This window comes from Xenopus laevis, chromosome 2S (genome assembly GCF_017654675.1).
Source record: "Xenopus laevis strain J_2021 chromosome 2S, Xenopus_laevis_v10.1, whole genome shotgun sequence".
Lineage (NCBI taxonomy): Eukaryota > Metazoa > Chordata > Amphibia > Anura > Pipidae > Xenopus > Xenopus laevis.
This window is the reverse complement of record NC_054374.1, coordinates 147,909,915-147,934,521: the sequence shown is the minus strand read 5'-3', so window position 1 is coordinate 147,934,521 and position 24,607 is coordinate 147,909,915. Positions and strand designations below refer to the sequence as shown.

At 40.7% G+C, this 24,607-nt stretch overlaps 1 protein-coding gene across 2 annotated transcripts in view; it reads left to right on the top strand.

Annotated features, from left to right (window-relative positions):
- cdk8.S (cyclin-dependent kinase 8 S homeolog) overlaps positions 1–18,013 on the top strand; it is a 76,087-nt gene extending 58,074 nt beyond the window's left edge. The window contains exons 10-13 of one of the 2 annotated variants that reach the window (XM_018248353.2): positions 1,592–1,689; positions 2,511–2,589; positions 13,055–13,213; positions 16,258–18,013. In XM_018248353.2, coding sequence (XP_018103842.1) covers positions 1,592–1,689; positions 2,511–2,589; positions 13,055–13,213; positions 16,258–16,383 — 462 coding nt within the window. In that variant the 3' untranslated portion in view covers positions 16,384–18,013. 2 annotated transcript variants of the gene reach the window in all.
- The last annotated feature ends 6,594 nt before the right edge of the window (positions 18,014–24,607 follow it).

Genomic DNA, 24,607 nt, shown 5'->3' with positions numbered 1-24,607 from the left:
CAATGGGTGACCTCCAGGGATCAATTTGGAGTTGTTTGCAGCCTTCCTGACATCAAGTTTTTAAAATTCGAATTGAATTTGATTCGAGTTTTCTGGTCGATCCTATTCCTGTTATCCAGAATGCTTGGGGCCTGATAACAGATCTTTCCATAGTTTGGATCTTCATGCCATACGTCTACTAGAAAATTAAGACAGATATCAGCAGCACACTGTCGATTTGAAGAAATTGTGAAGTTTATTGTGTCATTCAAAAAAAGGGCCCCTTTTTTGAATGACACAATAAACTTCACAATTTCTTCAAATCGACATTGTGCTGCTGATATCTGTCTTAATTGTATTGTTTGACCCTGGAAGCAGGCATGGGTCCTTCAGCTTAGCACCTGATACCGCAAAAGGTATTTAAACAGGGTTTTAAGCTCTCTGCCTTTGATATTGTATAAGTTTACTAGAAAATCACATAAACATTAAATAAACCCAATAGGCTGGTTTTGCTTCCAATAGGGATTACCGTATATACTCGAGTATAAGCAGAGTTTTTCAGCCCCCAAAATATGCTGAAAAAGTCTGCCTCGGCTTATACTCTGGTAAAGCACAAAAATGGTCGCCGGCGTTTAAGAATAGTCGCCGGTGTCCAAGAATAGTCTCCAAGAATATTCGCCGGCGTCCAAAAACGAGACGCCAGCACCTCCAATGGGAGCAGAAACCCTCAATTTTTTGGTTGAAACTTACCAGAAGCTGCTGCATTTCTCACCCTAGGCTTATACTCGAGTCAATAAGGTTTCCCAGTTTATAGAGGTAAAATTAGGTACCTCGGCTTATACTCGGGACGGCTTATACTCGAGTATATACGGTAATTATAGGGATGCACTAAATCCACTATTTTGGATTCGGCCGAATCCTTTGTGAAAGATTCAGGTGAATACCGAACTGAATTGGAATCCTAATTTGCATATGCAAATTAGGGGTGGGAAGGGGAAGCCGTTTTTTACTTCCTTGTTTTCGTGCGATTTCCCTCCCTGTCCCTAATTTGCATATGCAAATTTGGATTCGGTTCAGCCAGGCAGAAGGATTTGGCCAAATCCATCTGAAAAAGGCCAAATGCTGGCTGAATCCCGAACTGAATCCTAGATTCGGTGCATCCCTAATTAATTATATCTTAGTTTGGATTAAGTACAAGCTACTGTTTTATTATTAGAGAGAAAAAGGGAATCGCTTTTAAAAATTTGGATTATTTGGCTTAAATGGAGAGCTGCAACAGACAAACCTTCTTACAGACAGAATTGATTATAAGCTTGAAAAGCTGGACATCGTAGGACCTATAGATATAACTAGAATCGCTTTCTGATGCTGGTTTCGGACTCTTCGAGATACCTGTGGGTTGCACAATTTCATACAAATTGCCTAGTGTGATTATGAAACAGACAAAATCTTGTATTACTTTCCCATCACTGTACTGCTTCTGACCTACAGAGAATTTTGCGTTAACTTTTAGTAAACACTTCTTGACAATGTTAAAATCAGTTGTGCCTGATATCTGTTTATAAAATGTACTCATGGTGTGATTATAACCTCTCTGTTCTTTGCTTCTAAGCTTCAGAAATTGCTCACAATGGACCCAATCAAAAGAATTTCCTCAGAGCAAGCTATGCAGGATCCATATTTTCTAGAAGATCCACTTCCTACTTCAGAGTGAGTAACCGGCCTATTACAGATCTCCCAATATTAACTCCAATGCCTAAATATTGTGTTTGAACTGGGAATATATCATAGAATATTTGGCATTTGCTCTGCATGTCCATTTGAAGTAGGGATGCACTGAATCCACTATTTGGGATTCGGCTGAATCCTTTGTTAAAGATTCGGCTGAATACCGAATCCGAGTTTGCAAATTAGAGGCGGAAAAGGAAAAAGTGGGGAAACATTTTTTTACTTGTTTTGTGGCTAAAAATCACACGAGTTCCCTTTCTGCCCCTAATTTACATATGCAAATTAGGATTCTGTTCGGCCAGGCACAAGGATTTGGCCAAATCCGAATCCTGCTGAAAAAGGCCGAACCGAATCCTGGATTCGGTTCATCCCTAATTTGAAGTGTTTGTCATCTGTTTGGATCGTATATTTACACCTTGTATATCTGTAAAGCATCTGCATGTTTTTAATTATATCTTAAACATTAAATAAGGAAATACATAATAATGAAACTTCAATGATATTCAGTAGTTTCCTCATATATAATTTACCGACATACCCTGCTCAAACATTTGAACTGGTTTCCCCCCAGCTTCCAAGTTAGTAGCAAGTTAGAGAAGTTTTGAATAAAGAACTAGAATTATAAATCCCTTGAATCCTGGCAGCCTTACAATGTATAATGGTTTGATGGCGGAACACTACAATTAATTGCACATAGTCTGCCAAATATTGAAAAATGACCTGGAGGGGGAAAAGAAACCAATGTTTTAGCTGATGATCACACACTCACTAGACAGAAGGTAACCAATATTGTTCCTTGCCAGTGTTTTTGCAGGCTGCCAGATTCCATATCCCAAGCGAGAGTTTTTGACCGAAGAGGAACCTGATGATAAGGGAGACAAAGTAAGCTTTGCATTTTTTTCCTTTCTACAAAGCCTTTGGCTCTTGCTAACTGCAATCAGTTTAACCAGTTACTAGGATATTTCACCCTTGCACGATAACTTTACATGTTTGAGGATGTTCAAACTGAGTCTCGTATATTTCCAGCAAATTATCAGTAGGCGTTAAACCATTTCAGCGATGTGTAAAGTTATTTGGTAATGTAACTGCCATTGATCACATTGTTTAGCCCTTCATGTTCGTTGCACTGCTGGTCCTGAAAGGAGAACTGTCGCGAAAATGAAAATTTAATGTAATTTCATCAATCTGAAATAAGAAAGTTCTAAGTACAAACAATTAAATATTCTGCATTGTTTCTGAAATAATCAAGTTTTCTTCATTATCCCTCTCTCAGCATCTGTTTCTCTGCAGTTGGGTGTCGGATATTCATTGACAGTTAGATCCAATATATCTTATAGGGGGCTCCTTTTGCCTAGAAGATGTATTAGAGCTCACTCTATTAAAATCACCAGACGTCATGTCTCTCTACATGCAGGATTTGTGCAAAAGGCAGTAATTTTGTTAGATTTTGTTTGTACTGGAATCAGTTATTTGAGTGAGCTCTAATACATCTGCTAGGAAAGGAAGCCCCCCTATAAGATATATTGGATCTAACTGTCAATGAATATCTGACACCCAACTGCTGCATGAAGAGAGAATGAAGAGAAACAGATGCTGAGAGAGTGATAGTGAAGATAATATTTCAGAAACGATGCAGAATATTTAATTGGTTGTATTTGCAAAGTGTCTTATTTCAGTATGAGGAAGCTTAAATTAAATTTTAATTTTGGCGATAGTTCCCCTTGAAGCAATACTGTTGTAGTCAAGCTATTGCTCCATTCCCACAATGCCTTGTACACTTTCCCCGCAGTTCTGTTAATTGCATAACATACAAAATATTGCAAGGAGAATTGATTCTTTGATGACTACTGCAACATTGTTTGGGGAGTACATGAAGACGGAACCAGCAGGTTATGGACAAATACTGATTTTCATAGCAACTATATTTGCCTTTATTATGCTGAATGTTATGTTTGGGTTTGCAATCCTTTCAAGAAAATGATTTTCCCTGTGGGACTTAAATTACTAAGTAATTAGTTATGAAAACATTGACTAAACTTTTTAAAGGGTGAACAGCAGGTGTATAGGGATTGTGTAAATTCAGTTTCATGGGCAAACTTTGCGTTACCGATATATTGACAATCCACACACATTGAGGCACATTTATCAAAGGTCAAATTTCAAATTCCTGTGACTTTTTAAAAAACGTTCCTTATCTCCCATATATTCAAACAATCAAAATGTATTCGAATTTAATTTTTAAAACTCGGATGACTTATTCGAAAACTCGAATCGAAGTCAAAAAGGCTGTAAACGGCTCCAAATTGATCCCTGGACCTCTCCCATTGACATAAAGGGCATGTAAAGTCTAACATAGAATAAGGCTAGAAATGCTGTATTTTGTATACTAAACATAAACATGAATTTACTGCACCACAAGCCTAATCAAACAAATAATTTATGCTTTCAAAGTTGGCCACAGGGGGTCACCATCTTGTAACTTTGTTAAACATCTTTGCAAGACTAAGACTGTGCACATGCTCAGTGTGGTCTGGGCTGCTTAGGGATCATCATAAACAAAGCTGCTTGAGTTCTGCATGGCTGGAAAGTAAGGAGGGGGCTCCCCCTGCTGTTCATAAGTATGATTGTTTCCCTGCTCAGCAGTTAGGGACCGTCTGACAATTCCTATCCACAGCAGTAAATGAAGGGAGAATTTCACTGCATACAGTCAGGTTTGTTAAAAAAACAGTACACATTTTTTAATTAAAGTATATTGGAGATAGGTTTCTTTTTCAAGTACAAATGGGATTTTATTTTTTTTGCCTTTACATGCCCTTTAAACAGCAATTTGGCAGGTTTTAGGTGGCGAATCATTTAATTTGAATTCTTAAATTGCCATAAATCTTGAAAATCAAATTAGAATTTTTTTTTAAAAACTCAAATTGAATTTGAACAACTCCTTATCTAATTTGACAGTTTTGACCATAAAAAATTTTGAAATTTAGAATTTTCAATTATACCCTTGATAAATCTGCCTCATTGTGTGCTGCATTGTTTCTTAATTTCTGTGCTGTAAATCTATAATTGGTCAGTGTAATGTGCCTATAGGCCAGGCTGGGCCAAAATCAGCCTGCTGAAATCCGCTGAAAGCCCCTCACAGCAAGCGTATCTTCTTTTATGTCAGGAAGCCTTGTGCAGGTTCTGGAGAGAAAACACTTGGTGCATTTTGGCAAAGAAACCCTAGCCTTAAATAAGCGCGCATTTGTACAATGTATTTATTTTTTGGAATTTCACATTTGTACAATGTATTTATTTTTTGGAATTTCACATTACCTCTGGATTACAGAGGAAGTAAAAGCCATTGAGCAGTTTTGCAGTTGTTATATGGGCACTTGACCCTGTACTAAAGGAAAAAAGGGCACTGCACATGAGCGAATGGAAACATTAAGCATCATCCTCTCACATCTGGCAGGAGGCAGTTCCAGATTATTCTTGGTGAGAGAAATTTTCCTGTGCCCTATGCGCAAGCCTCTGAAAGGGGAACTATTGTGAAAATTTAATATAATCTTCATCATACTGAAATAAGACATTTTCTAAATACAATTAATTCAAAATTCTGTACTGTTTCTGAAATAATCAACTTTATCTTCACTATCCCTCTCTCAGCATTTTTTTCTCTTCATTCTGGCTTCATGCAGCAGTTGGCTTCAGAAACAGTACAGAATTGTATCTACAAACTTTCTTCAGTATGATGCTTATTGTAAATTTTCATTTTCACGATAGTTCCTGTTTAAAGTGAATGTTTTTAAAAATAAGTCTACTATACACTGAGGCAGATTTACTAAGGGTCGAATTTCGAAGTTAAAAAAACGTTGAAATTCGACCCTCGAATTGAAATCCTTCGACTTTGAATATTGAAGTCGAAGGATTTTTCACCGAATTTAGCGTTCGAACGATCGAATAGAAAATGTTTGATCGAACGATTAAATCGTTCAATTCGAACGATTTTTAGCAATTGATCAAAGTATTTTTATTCAACCAAAAAAAAACGTAGAAAAGTGCTCTGGAAGGTCCCCATAGCCTAACATTGCACTTCGTTAGCTTTAATTTGGCGATGTATGAAGTCAAAGTTTTTTTTAAAGAGACAGTACTTCGATTATCGAATAGTCTAACGATTTTTACTTTGAACCGTTCGAAACGAGGTCAAAGGTCGTAGTAGCCTATTCGATGGTCGAAGTACCCAAAAAATTACTTCGAAGTTCGAACTTTTTTAACTTCGAAAATTCACTCGAGCTTAGTAAATCTGCCCCTAAATATATTGCATCATTGTATGTATGTATGTATGTATGTATGTATGTATGTATGTATACCAGTTAGTGAGAATATCTGTTGTCTCTCCTAGATACACCTGAATGTTGCCGGCATGTTTCCTTTTTCATTTTCTCCCATTAAATCCTATAATTTACAGGCGTTTGACTGGTCCTAAATATGTATGTGTTTGTAACAGGACCCTGTATAGGACATGCGTGTGTTTGCAGCAGGACCTTGTATATTAAAGGGGTTGTTCACCTTTAAATTAACTTTTAGTATGATGTAGCAATAACAATACATTTGTAACCTTACAGGGCATTTGTTGTTTTTAGATGGAGCCAGTGACCCCTATTTGAAAGCTGGAACAACTCTATAAAAAATAACTAATGAAGACCTATTTAAATGTTGCTTAGAATTGGCCATTCTATAACATACGGAAAGTTAATTTCAAGGTGAACCACCCCTTTAAAGGAAAACGATACCCCCGAAATTAATACTAAAGCAACAGTTTATATCAAATTAAGTGACATATTAAAGAATCTTACCAAACTGGAATATATATATTTAAGTAAATATTGCCCTTTTACATCTCTTGCCTTGAACCACCATTATGTGATGGTCTGTGTGCTGTCTTAGAGATCACCTGACCAGAAATACTGCAGCTCTAACTGTAACAGGAAGAAGTGTGGAAGCAAAAGACACAACTCTGTCTGTTAATTGGCTCATGTGACCTAACATGTATAGTTTGTTTGTGTGCACAGTGAATCATACAATCCCAGGGGGCGGCCCTTATTTTATAAAATGTCAATTTTCTATTTATGATTACCCAATGGCACATACTACTAGAAAAATATATTATAATGAAAATGGTTTATTTACATGAAGCAGGGTTTTACACATGAGCTGTTTTATGCAATATCTTTTTAAAGAGACCTACATTGTTTGGGGGGGTATAGTTTTTCTTTAAGATGTGCAGAACAGTATATACTATGTACTCACTCATAGCTCAGATTACAGCAGGGAGGGGAGGGAGAGAAAAGCAAACTGAGCATGCTCAAGCCCTAGCCCTGGAGGATTAAGCTGAAAACAGGAAGTCTGATACAGAAGCCTGTGTGTACACAATAGAAGGACAGTAATGCAGTGTTTCTTTTGACAGAGGACTCAGAGCAGAATTACTTTGAGGGTTTACTGGTGTATTTATATAGACCTTTCTGATACAACTGACTTCATCTTAACCTTTCCTTTAAGGCAGGATTTAAGTAGTTCCACCTTTTGTATCTTGAGTTCCAGGTTTCATGTTACTACAGGTATGGGACCTGTTATCCAAAATGCTTGGGACCTGGGGTTTTCCAGATAATGGATCTTTCTGTAAAATGGATGTTCATATCTTGTCTACTAGAAAATCATGTAAACATTAAATAAACCCAATAGGCTGGTTTTGCTTCCAATAAGGAATATATAGAATTATATCTTAGTTGGGATCAAATACAAGTTACTGTTTTATTATCACAGACAAAAAGGAAATAATTTTTAAAAATGTGGATTTTTTGATTATAATGGAGTCTATGGGAGATGGCCTTTCTTTAATTCAGAGCTTATTGGATAATGGGTTTTGGGACAACGGATCCTATACCTGAACTATAATGGTTTTTCACCCAGTCAATTAAATATAGTTAGTTATCCTCAAAGCTTCAAAATAATAGTGATGTTTTTTTCCTTCTGGGGGTGTGTGTGTTCTCTAGAGGCAATACTCATGGATCAGCTCAGCCACCGCTTTCAGCTTTTGGCACATACCCCTGCCCTTTAACACAACTGGCAGCTACAATTCACTTTCCCCTAACCTCGCTCACACACATTCAAAATTCTAAGTTTTTTTTTTTTTTTTTTTTTGGACATATTAATGATCATTTACTCCTGTAGCTCAATTATTTCTTTGGAGTGTATATATTGACATTTCGCATCCGCTGCTCATACGAGTAAATTACAGTAAAAATAAAATGTAACTTATGCACAATATAGCTCTCTCTGTCAGACTGAGGCACATAAAATATACAATTTATCCATTTTATCAGGGAGAGAAACTTCCCGCAGACTAAAGGGCACCAATAAAACTGCATGTCCAGCCATTCCATGTACATGGTGAGAATACAGTAAAGCTGTTCCCCCTTTAAAGGAACAGTTCAGTATAAAAATAAAAACTGGGTAAATAGATGGCTGTGCAAAATGAAAAATGTTTCTAATATAGTTAGTTAGCCAAAAATTTAATGTATAAAGGCTGAAGTGACTGGATGTCTAACAGAACACTACTTCCTGCTTTTCAGCTTTCTTGGTTTCCACTGATTGGTTACCAGGCAGTAACCAATCAGAGACTTGAGGGGGGCAAATGGGTCATAACTGTTGTTTTTGAATCTGAGCTGAATGCTGAGGATCAATTGCAAACTCACTGAACAATTATATCTCAGGTGGTCTCCCTTAAAGTCACTAACTCAGAGTTAGAGAGCTGAAAAGCAGGAAGTAGTGTTCTGGCTATTGTGTTAGACATCCAGTCACTCCAGCCTTTATACATTACATTTTTGACTAACTAACTATATTAGAAAAATTGTTTATTTTGCACAGCCTATCTATTTACCCAGCGGTTACTTTAACATTGAACTGTTCCTTTAAAGAATGTAAAGCAATATAAGTGACCTGCCCCGCTACCCCTGTTACTAACATGAGCCAATTAAAGAGCCAGACCTTTCTGTTTCTTACTATTTGGAGATATAATTCCCTCCAGTTGTACCTGCTGGGAAGAGACACGGTTTAATAACTTTCCTAATCAGTGGAAATAATTTTTACACCCGGGAACAGAGAGAGAATTTTTTTAACAATGGATCAACTCCAAGACAATAATATTCCCCATAGGGGACATTCACGTTGTCCGTAACTAACCACTGTGGGAAGTATAACAGCACTGATAATTAATCTCTGAGATATACTTTGGGGGGAAGACTGTAATTTTCACAGGTTATGAATAGAGTAGAGCAAGTTAGAAGGAAGCTTGGGTGTGGCAGTGTTATGGTAACTGAGGTTTGAAATTGTAGTATTGGATTCAAAATAAAAATAATTCCAATTCCTCCATGTCTACTCACATCAGTGCTGGAATTGGGGAGGGATGCACGGGGATGCCATCCCTTCCCTTCTTTATTTCTGTGAAATAGTATCCCCTCAGTGGGGGATGCAAGAGTTTTGAATCCTCGAACTTTATTTTGCTCCTCTCCACTTCTGCATGCAAATAAAATGCAGAGGTTAAATATAATAAAGTTAAATATATAGAGGATAAAAGGAGAGAAAATATTGCTGGGAGAGAGGTAGAAAAGATAGAGAAATATTATAGGAGAATATGGCTAAAAATTACATATTTTATAAAATGCCCTTATGGAAAATTCCTTTGGATAAGCATCTGCATGTTGATCCATTATAGACCTGCAGTATGATCCAGTCATTAAAGAAGAACTAAACCCTAAAAATGAATATGGCTAAAAGTGCTGTATTTTATATAGTGAACTTATTGCACCAGCCTAAAGTTTCAGCTTGTCAATAGCAGCAATGATCCAGGACTTCAAACTTGTCACAGGGGGTCACCATCTTGGAAAGTGTCTGTGACACTCACATGCTCAGTGGGCTCTGAGCAGCTGTTGAGAAGCTAAGCTTAGGGGTCGTCACTAATTATCCAGCAGAAAATGAAGTTGGTCTGTAATATAAGCGGATGCTACAGGGCTGATTATTAAATTCTGATGCTAATTGCACTGGTTTCTGTGCTGCCATGTAGTAATTATCTGTATTAATTACTAATCAGCCTTATATTGTGACATCTCTATTCTATTTGTACTGTATATTGTGAGTGGGTCCCTAAGCTCAGTAAGTGACAGCAGCACAGAGCATGTGCAGTCAATCAGCAGAAAATATGGGGAGCTACTGGGGCATCTTTGGAGACACAGATCTTTACTGCTAAAGGTATGTGGTTGCCTTGGGCTGGTACAGAAGCACAAAACATAATGAACAACATTTCTAGCTACTTCTTTATTTAGGCTTTAGTTCTCCTGTAAACAGATAAAGAAGGTGGAGGCATCAGAGAGAGTTATAGAGAAAAGGAGAGAAGGGGAAACATAAACAGACAATTAAGGTATTAAACAGCAGTAGATTAAGTAATAGTGAGAGAATGATATATAGGAAATATAGAATATTATGGGGTTGTGCTATGTAATCAAATTTAGAGAAGAACAGCACCTTGATAATGAATAAAAAGGCCTTTATTTGAACATGGCACAGACCAGTTTACAGCAACGGTTCAAGCCGTTCCCCGGCTTTTTTTCAAGCTAACACACCTGGTCACATAGACTTCCTTTTAAACACATTAAAACAGCGCCATCTATGGAATAAGTGGCAACAATGTAACAATCAATGGTAACATATAAAGAACATTTTTATCCATTTCGGAAACGAGTGTAGCCACTTGAAAAGAAAGCTAATCAGCCTTTCCTCAATATAATGCGCAGAGGTCAATTACCTGTAAAAACACAATATTTACAATAAGAATAAAAACCCAATAAATATAATTTTAAAAGATCATATGTAAATCATATTCTCTGTTTAGGCCATTTGACACAAGGGTTTCCAGGCGGCGGATCCAAAAGGCTTCCTTTTTCAATAGCCTCTTTGATCTATCACCGCCCCCGTCGTGATTGGGGTACATGATCCACCACCTGGAACTTCAGTTGTTGTACCCCATGTCCCATCTGTATAAAATGGCCGGCAACTGCCTGATCAGCCTTTCCAGTTTTAATTGCAGACTTGTGTTCCCTAATTCTGTCTCGGACCTGGGAGTGGTCTGCCCAACATATAGTAGCCCACAATGACACTTAATAACATATACCGCGAACATAGTCAAGCAGGTACAGTACCCATTGACAGGGCCGCCATCAGAAATCACGGGGCCCCGTACGGCAAAATTTCCTGGGGCCCCGTATGGCAAAATTTCCTGGGCCCCCTGGTCCCCGCCCACCAGATCCTGCCCCCAAGCCCCATCCCCAAAAAAAACATTTGTGGTCAGGGCCCCCCTATAAATTAAAAAAAATCATTGGTGGTCAGGGCCCTCCTATAAGTTAAAAAAAAATAATTGGTGGTTAGGGCCCCCCCTATAAGTTAAAAAAAATTCATTGGTGGTCAGGGCCCCCCTATAAGTTAAAAAAAATTCATTGGTGGTCAGGGCCCCCCTATAAGTTAAAAAAAATAATTGGTGGTTAGGGCCCCCCCTATAAGTTAAAACAATTCATTAGTGATCAGGGCCCCCCAATATATTAAAAAACACAGTGATGACTGAAACATTGGTGGTCAGGGACCCGTAGAATATAATAGAAAAAAATCATTGGTGACCAGGGGTTCAATAAACTAAAAAAACAAAAACATTAAGTCCCCCCCCTCTCAGTGAGCTGCAGAATCGGGTAGGGTGGGTGGAGCTATAGTGCTTAGTAGTCCTGGTAGATCTACACAGGGATTGGATAGGCTTATCCAATCACCATGCGGCTCTAGGGAAACTACCAATAGTCTAGAAGCTGGGGAGGTGAAAGACATGTAGAAGAAGCACCGCCCTCCCCACACGATTCTGCAGTTTCCTGACAGCAGTGGGGGCCCGGCTACATCGTGAGTACAGCGGCCGGGCACCCCTAAGACCCAAAAATCATGGGGCCCAGGACAACTGTCCCCCCAGTCCCCCCCTGATGGCAGCCCTGCCCATTGATAATGATAGGAGTACCCTTTTGTGGATGATAGACATGGGGGCTTTAAGACAATTAGTACAACAGTTACAGCTCAGGCATGGGAATGTCCAATGCCTCTTAGGCTGTGACAACAATGGTGTAATGTTGTGCTGTGTTATGACACACAATACACAGAAAAGGTGCTGAGAAGAAGCTGAATTGGCAGCCAGGAAAAGTCATACGTTTGCACAATTTTCATTTTAAAGCTATGCATACTGGGCACCAAACTGTGCATTAGAAGGAAATACCAAAAAGTCAATAGCAAACTGGCTTTGTTTTAAAGTGGGTGAAATCAGAAAGTATTGGTGCATGAGGCTTTTTATAATAATGGGTGTGGCTTATGGTTGTGGGAGGGGCTTGTTTTAGCACACTGTGTTACTCTCACCACAAAGAGCATCTTTCCACTTTGTTCACTCCAATTCAAGCACTGACTCACGTGCCCTTGTTCTCAAGAATTGGGTTGAAGGAAGGTATTGAATCTTCCCCCCCCCCCACCACCTTTATCCAGGAGTTGGGTGTCATGCCTACAAATGAGAGAGCTGATCAAGAACATTAAAGTATCCTGTTGCTACTCCCCCATCATGTCATGGAGATGTGATTAGCTTTTTTACCTGGCTGAAGGTATCTGTACGTGGAGGTAGAATCCTGCAGCAGGTCGGGTACCCGCAGAAAAAGCGGGCACCCTGCAGAATGAGGGGAAGATTTTCAGGTGCGGATATAAACACAGATGTGCAGGTCGGTTTGCGGGTCTCATCTAAATTTTATATCTTATGTCTAAATATTGTCTATATTTTACTCCGTTTATAGTTTTACAAAACTTGTTTCTGTCCCCGCCCACTTTTGATGTCACTTCCGGTTTGCAGCACCATCACTTCCTGTTTGATGGTGGTCGGCAGGTTGCGGATAAGGCAGTTCCGGGTCGGGTAACGGATCAAAGTGAATAAATATGCGGGTTGCGGTCCGGGTCACAGGCTGAGGGTTGCGGGTTTGGGTCGGGTCCGCGCAGGACTCTTATCTTAGGACCCTCCAGAGAGGCTGATACTAAGGGCCACTCTCCCAACAATTAGATGTTGTCAGTGCAAAATCGAATAGGTGATTTATAGATCTATGAAAGGACTCGTGAGAATTGTTTTTGGCTGGGGCCCACCAGTGAGACACAGTATATAATATGGTTCTCTAGGCCCATTCTTGCTATTTTTACAGCCATTTTTCCAGTTTCCATTTGCCTTAAACCTTGTTTTTTCTTTCAACCCCTATAGAAAAACCAACAGCAGCAGCAAGGCAATAACCATACAAATGGAACAGGTCACCCAGGAAATCAAGATAACAGTCACGCACAAGGGCCACCTCTGAAGAAAGTGAGAGTTGTTCCCCCTACCACTACCTCAGGTGGACTCATAATGACCTCAGACTATCAGGTAACATGCTTTTTTTGTTGTTGCATTTTTTCTCTCTATCCCCCTCCCCTTATTCAAACCGCAAATAGCATTGCAGTATGGCCAGGAAAATAGAATGACTGTAGCTGCATAACTACTGTTAAGCCCATTAGTAATGGTACCCCTATACAATGCCTTTAGTCTTGCACATAATAGTAATAAAAAAATTGTAGCCTCACAGAACAATATGTTTTTGGTTGCTGGGGTCAATGACCCCCTTTTGTAAGCCAGAAATAGGCAGAAGAGGAAGAGAAGATAATTCCAAAACCAGAAAAAAATTAAGAATTGGTATTCTATAACATATTTAGGGGCAGATTTATCAAAATTCGAAATTTCTAATTTTTTTTATGGTCAAAACTGTCATTCGACTAGGGAGTTATTCAAATTCGATTTGAGTTTTTAAAAAAACTCGAATTCGATTTTCGAGTCTTATTATCATACTCTGGCCGTTTAAGAACTCAGTTCGACCATTCACCACCTAAAACCTGCCGAATTGCTGTTGAAGTCAATGGGAGAGGTCGACGGATCATTTTTGAGTTGTTTGCAGCCTTCTTGACATTCTAGTTTTTTTCAGAGAAAAAACTCAAATCGAGTTTTTTTTTTTTAATTCGAATCGAGTTTTTTAAATTCGAATCAAATTCGATTCAAGTTTTCAGGACGATTCCATTCATTCATTGCTCGAAAAAGACAAAGTCCATCAAGTTCAACCCCTCCAAATGAAAACCCAGCATCCATACACACCCCTCCCTACTTTCACATAAATTATATAAACCCATATCTATACTAACTATAGGGTAGAGGCACACAATGCTATTTGGGGGAGATGATTCGCCCAGCGACAAATCATCTCTTCTTCGGGCGACTAATCTCCCAACAATGCCTTCCTGAATCACTGGCGGGATGGCATACGTATCGATTTGTTTTCCGAAGTTGCCCGAACTTGCTTCACGGAAAGCAAAGCGTTCAGAGTGCCATCCCGTCAGCATTGCGGGGAGATTGGTCGCCCAAAGAAGAAGCGATTTGTCGCTGGCCGACTAATCTCCACCAAATAGGGTTGTGTGCCTCTACACATAGAGTTTAGTATTACAATAGCCAGGGCCGCCATCAGGGGGGACAGTTGTGGGGGGCCCCGAGGGTAAGGGGGGCCCGACCACGCCACACTTACTTGATTAGCCGGGCCCCCCATCCATAGCCAGGGGGCCCAGGAAATTTTGTCGTATGGGGCCCTGTGATTTCTGATGGTGGTCCTGACAATAGCCTTTGATATTATGTCTGTCCAAGAAATCATCCAAGCCATTCTTAAAGGCATTAACTGAATAATTTATTAAATAAAATATCATGGGGTGGTGTACCTTGTTTTTGTAGTCAGAACAGGACAGTCTGTTGTGGGCCAATTGAGGGCAGAGAACGGGAGCTGAGTTATAATGGCAGGTCTAACTGCAGTCTCTCCTATCCCATCAGACCCTCTTAACATTGAACCAACGGTTTATCATTCATCTGGTTACACTGACTTGTCTGTGCTATGGTTGGCATTTAAAAAAGAACTAAGCCCTAAAAATGAATATGGATAGAAATGTCATATTTTATTTACTGAATATACTGAACCAGCCTAAAGGTTCAGCATCTTTATAGTAATAAAAATCTAGGCCTTCAAAGTTCGCATCCCATCTTGGATTCTATTTGGAGTGTCAGTGACACGCACATGCTCAGTGGGCTTTCATCAGCTGTTGAGAAACTAACCTTAGGGATCACATCAAGCAGAAAATGAGGTTGCTACAGGGCTGATCATTCAATTCTGATGCTAATTCTGCTGCTTTCTGAGCTGTCATGTTCCAGTAATCTAAATTATTTACTAATAAGCCTTATATTGTGACATTTTATATTCTAGATATTCAGTATATTGTGAGTCAGTCCCTAAACTCAGTAAGTGTCGATATCAGGTTAGGAGGCGCACACCCTAGGAAACCATGCTGAGGTGCTAATCCCAAGGAGGCGCCCCATGTGGGTGTCCAAAATAAGCATGTACAAAGACCAAGTGAAGGATTGCACACTCAATTTGAAAAATAAAGAAATATTTATTACATTAAAAGCAAAAAAAAGTTACAAAGTGGTGAGCCCAGCGCACTTCGACCATGGTGGTCTTTCTCGGGCACTAAAAAATCAAAAGAAAAAGGCAGTAAGTGACAGCAGCACAGAGCATGTGTAGTAAATCAGCAAAAAAGAAGATGGGGAGCTACTGGGGCATCTTTCAAGACACAGATCTTTACTGCTAAAGGGCTGTGGTTGGCTTGGACTGGTACAGAAGCCTAAAACATCATGTACAGCATTTCTAGCTACTTCTTTAGTTAGGTTTTAGTTCTCCTGCAATACCTCCCAACTGTCCCGTTTTTAGAGTGACAGTCCCTCTTTTGACAGCTCAACCCGCAGTCCCTCGTTTGTTACTTTTTCTGGCTGTTCAGTGCAGAGAAAAATGGGACTTTCCAGTACAAAGTTTCTAACTTCATCGGCTTTTGGCAGAGAGCCCAAAACAGCCAGAGCAGCAGATAACCCAAAACAGCCAGAGCAGCAGATAACCTACTTTTGTAACAATTTTGAGATAAGCAAATAAGTAATTGTAACAATATAAGATAGCAGGTCCCTTGGGAAAATTTAGACTCACAGCTTAAAGGGCAGTTCACCTTCATTAGCAAAACTGTAATAACTGTAAAAAAAAAAAAAACAGAAATATGTTCAAACTTTTGTAAAATAAACATGGTAATTAGGGGGTGTGGCCACAAAAATGGGCGTGGTCAAAAAAATTGCCACTCTATGCACAGCAACTTTTTTGTCCCTCTTTTTATTTCAAAAATGTTGGGCGGTATGCCATTTTAGTGTCTGTTATCCGAATTGAATTCTTCATAGATATCTGCTGTATTTCCATGAATGCTTTTTATCAACCCTATAGTGTCCTTCCTTCCACAAAACAGGTACTGTATTATGTTTCTATTAAACCCTTTCTTTTTCTGTCATTTTACTCTTCTCCGAAGCGTTCCAATCCACATGCTGCTTATCAAAACCCTGGACCAAGCACATCCCAACCTCAGAGCAGCATGGGATATACATCTACCTCCCAGCAGCCTCCACAATACTCACATCAGACTCACCGGTACTGAGCTGTACCAGAGGGAAACAAACAAAAAGTCAATGCACTGTTGCTTTGGCTACAGGACTGAGCATGTAGCTGTCTGCCTGAAGCCTGGCTTTGGAATGTACAACCTGTCCAGCAGCCAAGTTATACAAACATTACAGAGAATGTAGACCCCCCCCCCATACGAAGGGTAAGAGTGCTAGCCCAGTTGGCAACGTGGATTTGCTACTTCCATAGTTTACTTGAAAATGATTCAAACTGACCAATGCATACTTTTTTTCAGTGATGGAAGCAGTTGAAGCTGTGAAAGTATGTTAGGAGCAAACACTTATTAGTATGCTTTTTTTTTTTTTTTTAAATCATGGTGAAAATATGATCCGACCAATAAGAATCGGTCTTCACTGGTATGGACACACAAAATCATTGAAAGATAAATTGTGCTGCTGTTCTGTTCAATATACATTTCTTTACACATTGTTTTCAGGTGATAAACGATTATCTCCTTGATCATTGTTTTTTGACCAGTAAATCTTTTTTTCCTCCAACACTTTATCACTCAACAAAACGTAGGGATGCACCAAATCCACTATTTTGGATTCAGCCAAACCCCGAATCCTTCGCGAAAGATTCGGCCGAACCGAATCCTAATTTAAGGATGGGAAGGGGAAAATGTTTTTTACTTCCTTGGTTTGTGACAAAGGGTAGGACTATATGGACTTTTTCGGCGCGATCCGACACATTGCAACAAAACGCATGCGACGGAAATAAGGTAAATATTGGAAATGTCGCAGCGTTGATCCGAAACGACTGTCGGATGCAGGTGAAGCGTCGTATCAACGCTGCAACATTTCATTACTTACATTATTTCTGTCGCATGCGATCTGACGCATGTGGTTTGTTGCAGCGCGTTGGATCGCACCCGAAAACGTCCATGTAGACCTACCCAAAAAGTCACGCAGTTTCCCTAGGATTTGGTTCGGCCGGGCAGAAAGATTCGGCTGAATCTGAATCCTGCTGAAAAAGGCCGAATCCCCAACCGAATCCTTGTCCTTGATTCAGTGCATCCCTAACAAAAAGCAACAAAAAAAAACCTTTTTTTTTTTTTTATGTACGAGCCTCCCAAAGATTCTATTTCAGCTTAGGTTTTAAACTTGACTAGTATTAAAGCTGCTATTTGATATGAAATATGTTTCTTTTGAAATGGATACAAACCTGTTTGCAGAGGCAAGCAAGGGCAACCGATCCTCTTCAACAATGTTTTTTAATTTTTTTTTTTTTCCTGTTGGTGTTGCTGAATTGTGAGCATGCTATGGAGTTCTGACAAAATAAAACAAAAACAAAAAAAGGCAAAAAAAATTGGAATTAAATATAGGCCTCGTTAGGGCAAGGCATCTGTTCAGGCCCTTTAAGCTGGCTTGGTGTAGTGTAATTCAGTTCAACTTCGGTTTTCTATCTTTCATTTCATGGCCCCCTTAGGGTCGTCTCTGTTGCATCGGAGAATAAAAGGTAGAAAGGCCTTAGAATTTACAAGGATACAAAACTTTAACATACAATGTACTGTATCAGACTATTTTACATTAATGACAAGTATTCTGATTTAAAAAAAACACATTGTTAACACAAGGTGTTAAGTAATAAATTTATTTTTCATAAAAGTGTTTTTTTTTTCGTTTTAAATGTGTTATCCCATTTATATTGGTGGTGTTAAAATGGATAAAGGGATATTTGTTCTTTTTCTGTGTTAAATAACAAATTGATATTTTTGAACCCTGACTTATGCATTATTTATTTATTTTAAGTCTCCTTGATCTCCTCCCCCCCCTCATTACTCCTGAATGTGTATTTAAGGTTTCTTAATAAAAGAGGACAGAAACCCTAGAAGAAAATCTAATGGAACTTGGAAGAGAATTTTGGAGCAAAGAGAACCGTTCTCTGATTACATGGAAGAAGTCATGAGGGAAGGGATGAGCAGAGCAGTTTGGTCACTGAGTAAAGGGAGATAAATTTATTGAAAAAAGCAGCATAAAAAAAAACGGCAACACCAAAAATAACCCATTTTATAGTAATTCTAAAGCAAACATGCCAGTTGTAGGCTAGGGTTAGACGGGGCGTTAAATCAGCTAGCTGAAATATTTTAGCTCTACCACAGGCAGTAGCCTCATCTGTTTTCCACGTTCTTAAGTGCTGGATTGGCTTTGCTAATATTGGACCACGAGTCTCCGCATATTGGACCACGAGTCTCCGCATATTGGACCACGAGTCTCCGCATATTGGACCACGAGTCTCCGCATATTGGACCACGAGTCTCCGCATATTGGACCACCAGTCTCCGCATATTGGACCACCAGTCTCCGCATATTGGACCACCAGTCTCCGCATATTGAACCACGAGTCTCCGCATATTGAACCACCAGTCTCCGCATATTGGACCACGAGTCTCCGCATATTGGACCGCGAGTCTCCGCATATTGAACCGCCAGTCTCCGCATATTGAACCGCCAGTCTCCGCATATTGAAGTGTATATAAAGTTATGATGAAATGGTATTTAATACCTGACAGGTTGGCAAGATTATTCCCACAATCCTCCCCACTTTGTTGGAGAGACTGTTCAGAGATGGGAAATCCTGATCAGATTTTGTGGTAATGCCCCAAATTAACATCTTTCCGGGACCAAGTTAAGTGACCATGCAGCATGTTCTCTAATCATTACCCATCTCAAAATAAAACTGATCAATCATTATTCTACGGCTGCCGTTTAGCAATCACTTTCAAATGGAAATCATCTTTGGCCCCCACTATATCGGAGGTCTTCTCTCAAGGCAGGGGCATAGAATAGGGGTGTCATTTTTTTACTGTTCCTATTAAGGCAATGTAAATAAAATAGGGCAGCTTCTCTCTACAACGGTGCTTTCTCAACAGCTCTCGACTCCCTTGATCCTTTTACCACTCGACACATAGACCAGCTGAACCCCAACCTGGACACATTAGTCTAACTCGGTACCTCAGAATATGTAGTAGATCAGCTGAGCGACGGTGAAAGTCACAAACTGATCCTGAGTTCATCCACCTCAAATTCATGCTCTCCTCCTACAATCAAGCTCTATCAATAGTTAAAGAACAATACTTCTCTTATGTTATCCTCTAAAACACAACTGCCACATTTAACTCACAACTATGCCTCCCTCAGCACCCTCCACCCATTATTGTAACTGCCCAAGATCTTGCTCATTTCTTAATGAAAAAAATGATCTCATTAGACTGAGCAAACTGTCTGGCAACAATCTCAGACTAACTTGCAGTCCACTCACATCCACTTTAAACTCCTTCACCCAGCATTATTAGATGCTCAAAACAGCAGGCTAGAAGTTTGCTAAAAGCAACGTTGTAGCCTGCTCAAACCCCACAACCTGCTCCCTAGACCCCATACCCTCTCACCTCCTTTATCCAATCTCTCACTCTCTCCTGCACTTACCCACCTATTTAACCTTCCACTCTCTACTGGTACTTTTCCATCCTTTTACAAACAATCACTAATCACTCGTATCCTAATTAAAAAAAAAACCTTCCCTTGATCCCAGCTCTCCCGCCAACCATCGTCCAGTTTCCCTTTGCATCCAGATTAATTGATAGGCTTGTTTACAAATTCCTGGTTCAGGATCTCACTCTCAACTCCATTCTGGACCCCCTGCAATATGGCTTCCACCCAACACACTCAACTGAAACTGCACTTACCAAAGTAACCAATGATCTCCTGACAAAGGTCACTATTCCATTACATAGCCTGTGACTAAGTGTTTGTAACATGAAACGTGTAAGACAATAAATTGCCTTTATTGAGTGCTGCTCCCAAGATATTTTCGGTTTGTCCGCTCCCCGTGCTGAGGGCAGCGCACCTGGGCCTCTTCCTTGATGTGGTGAGTTACCATTTACTACTTGGAGACCCCACCTTTAGAATTATTAAAGGTCACTACTCAATACTTATCCTTCTAGATCTCCCTGCAGCCTTTGACACAGGTGACCACCCATTAGTCCTAGACATTCTATATTCAGCTGGTATTCTTGAATACCAGCTGCTCTTTCATGGTTTACATCTTAACTGTTCTTTTAAAGTTGCCTTCTCTAACTTTACTACTTCCCTCTCTCTGTTGGAGTTTCTCAATGCTCTGTTCTATGCCCTCGGCTGTTCGCTGTTGTCTCAACCTTTAGTTTGTAAACAATTGTGAGTAGGCCCCCGGGCCCTCTATTACTATTGTGCTCTGTTAACCCTTGTTTGTTATTCACCATTTGTTCCCTGGTCATTATAAAGTAAAGCCCTGCCTAACTTGCTGGCACTATATAAATAAGTGATGATGAAGTAAAGTTTACTCCATTCAAAGGTAGTCCTGATGTTTGGTATTAATAATCAAGAGTCAGGCCACACCCATTGCAAACAGAGTGTACAGCTGCACAAACCCTTGGTGTTTGATCCCCTGGACGTAGAGTGAGGTCCCAAAATACATGTAGAGTAGGAAATGGAGACCACACACACAAAGATTTTGGTCTGGGGAGCTTACCCCATTTATTCTGCCAGTAAACCACCCTCGGCCAAAATCTGTGCGTGTTCTCCATTTCCTACTCAACCTGACTCTTGACTGACAACCATTTGAGCCCTACATGAAGAACAGGTTGAGAGCCGCTGATCTGTAGTGGTGTATTCCCACAGACATGTTGCTGTAGAGTTCTAATTCTAGAGGCCTGGGGTATCTTGTTTCTTTGAGGAAAATTTTAAATATTTATACATTCCAAAAATACATTTCTTACCCCAGAAGAGATAGTGTCTGCTGTCAAATCTCTACTATACCTGCTATCCCACGGTCACAGTCCCTTCCCAGAGACTATTATCCACTGTTACTATAGGCACCATCTCTCCCTACTATACCTGCTATCCCACAGTCACACTCCCTTCCCAGAGAATATTATCCACTGTTACTATAAACACCATCTCTCCCTACTATACCTGCTATCCCACAGTCACACTCCCTTCCCAGAGACTATTATCCCACTGTTACTATAGGCACCATCTCTCCCTACTATACCTGCTATCCCACAGTCACACTCCCTTCCCAGAGACTATTATCCCACTGTTACTATAGACACCATCTCTCCCTACTATACCTGCTATCCCACAGTCACAGTCCCTTCCCAGAGACTATTATCCCACTGTTACTATAGGCACCATCTCTCCTTACTATACCTGCTATCCCACAGTCACACTCCCTTCCCAGAGACTATTATCCCACTGTTACTATAGGCAACATCTCTCCCTACTATACCTGCTATCCCACAGTCACACTCCCTTCCCAGAGACTATTATCCCACTGTTACTATAGGCAACATCTCTCCCTACTATACCTGCTATCCCACAGTCACACTCCCTTACCAGAGACTATTATCCACTGTTACTATAGGCACCATCTCTCCCTACTATACCTGCTATCCCACAGTCACACTCCCTTCCCAGAGACTATTATCCACTGTTACTATAGGCACCATCTCTCCCTACTATACCTGCTATCCCACAGTCACACTCCCTTCCCAGAGACTATTATCCCACTGTTACTATAGACACCATCTCTCCCTACTATACCTGCTATCCCACAGTCACACTCCCTTCCCAGAGACTATTATCCACTGTTACTATAGGCACCATCTCTCCCTACTATACCTGTTATCCCACAGTCACACTCCCTTCCCAGAGACTATTATCCCACTGTTACTATAGACACCATCTCTCCCTACTATACCTGCTATCCCACAGTCACAGTCCCTTCCCAGAGACTATTATCCCACTGTTACTATAGGCCACCATCTCTCCTTACTATACCTGCTATCCCACAGTCACACTCCCTTCCCCAGAGACTATTATCCCACTGTTACTATAAGGAACATACCTCTCCCCTACTATACCCTGCTATCCCACAGTCCACACTCCCCTTTCCCCAGAGACTATTATCCCACTGTTACTATATGACACCATCTCCCCTACTATACCTGCTATCCACAGTTCACACTTCCCTCCCAGAGACTTATTACCACTGTTACTATAGGCACCATCTCTCCCTACTATACCCTGCTTATCACCACAAGTCACACTCCCCTTCCCAGAGGACCTATTATCCCACTGTTACTATAGACACCATCTCTCCCTACTATACCTGCTATCCCACAGTCACACTCCTTCCCAGAGACTATTATCCACTGTTACTATAGCACCATCTCTCCACTATATCCTGCTATCCCACAGTCACACTCCCTTCCCAGAGACTATTATCCACTGTTACTATAGGCACCATCTCTCCCTACTATACCTGCTATCCCACAGTCACAAGTCCCTTCCCAGAGACTATTATCCACTGTTACTATAGACACCATCTCTCCCTACTATACCTGCTATTCCACAGTCACACTCCCTTCCCAGAGACTATTATCCACTGTTACTATAGGCACCATCTCTCCCTACTATACCTGCTATCCCACAGTCCACTCCTTCCAGAGACTATTATCCCACTGTTACTATAGGCAACATCTCTCCCTACTATACCTGCTATCCCACAGTCACACTCCCTTCCCAGAGACTATTATCCACTGTTACTATAGGCACCATCTCTCCCTACTATACCTGCTATCCACAGTCACACTCCCTTCCCAGAGACTATTATCCACTGTTACTATAGGCACCAATCTCTCCCTACTATACCTGCTATCCCACAGTCACACCTCCCTTCCCAGAGACTATTATCCCACTGTTACTATAGACACCATCTCTCCCTACTATACCTGCTATCCCACAGTCACACTCCTTCCCAGAGACTATTATCCACTGTTATATAGCACCATCTCTCCTACTATACCTGCTATCCCACGTCACACTCCCTTCCCAGAGGACTATTATCCCACTGTTACTATAGGCAACATCTCTCCCTACTATACCTGTTATCCCACAGTCACACTCCCTTCCCAGAGATTATTATCCCACTGTTACTATAACACCATCTCTCCCTACTATACCCTGCTATCCCCACAGTCACACTCCCCTTCCCAGAACTATTATCCACTGTTACTATAGTCACCATCTCTCCCACTATACCTGCTATCCCACAGTCACACTCCCGTTCCCAGGACTATTATCCCACTGTATACTATAGGGAACACCATGCTCTCCCTACTATACCTGCTATCCCACAGTCACACTTCCCTTCCCAGGAGAACTATTATCCCACGTTACTATAGGCACCATTCTCCCTTACTATACTTCTGTTATTCCACAGTCTAGCGACTCCTTCCGCAGTAGATTATTTATCACTTGTTTAGCTATACTGTGGCAACTATCGCTCTCCCTACTATATCTGCTTATCGCGCAGGCACATGTCACACTGCCCTTTCCCGGAGACCTATTATCGCACTGTTTAGTGAGTAGCACTCTATCTCTCCCTACTATACCTGGCTACATTCCGCCAGTAGCTCTATCCAGAGACTATTAGTACCCACTGTTACTAGTTGGGCACCATCTCTCCCTACTATCCTGGCTATCCCACAGTCACACTCCCTTCCCAGAGACTATTATGTCCCACGTTACTGGGATTAGATAATCTCTCGCCTACTATACCTGCTATCCACAGTCACAGTCCCCTTTCCCAGAGATCTAGATTAAGATCGCCGATTTCTGTCTTACTGTCTGCGAGTAGACACGCATTCTCCACCTACTCATACCTGCGGTGATCGGTGTTTACGTCCACATGTTCACACTCCCTTCCCAGAGACCTTATTATGGTCACTGTTACTATAGACACACGATCTCTCCTACTAATAAGAGCCTGCTATTCTCACAGTCACAGCTCCTTGTCCCAGTGAGACTATTAATCCATCTGTTACTATAGGACAACCTATCTCTCCCTACTATACTGCTATCCCACAGTCGACACTCCGCTTCCCGGGACTATTATCCCACTGTTACTGATAGATACCGTCGACCTCGTCCCTACTATTGACCTGGCTACCCACAGTCGACAGCACCCTTCCCCAGAGACTATTATCCACTGTTACTCATAGGCACCATCTCTCCTTACTATACCTGCTGCCTATCGCCATCAGTCCACACGTCCCTTCCCCAGAGACTGGATTATCGCCACTGTTTCTGATATAGGCAACATCTGCTCGCTACCTAGATGAACTGCTACGTTCGCACAGTCAACTCCTGCCAGAGACTATT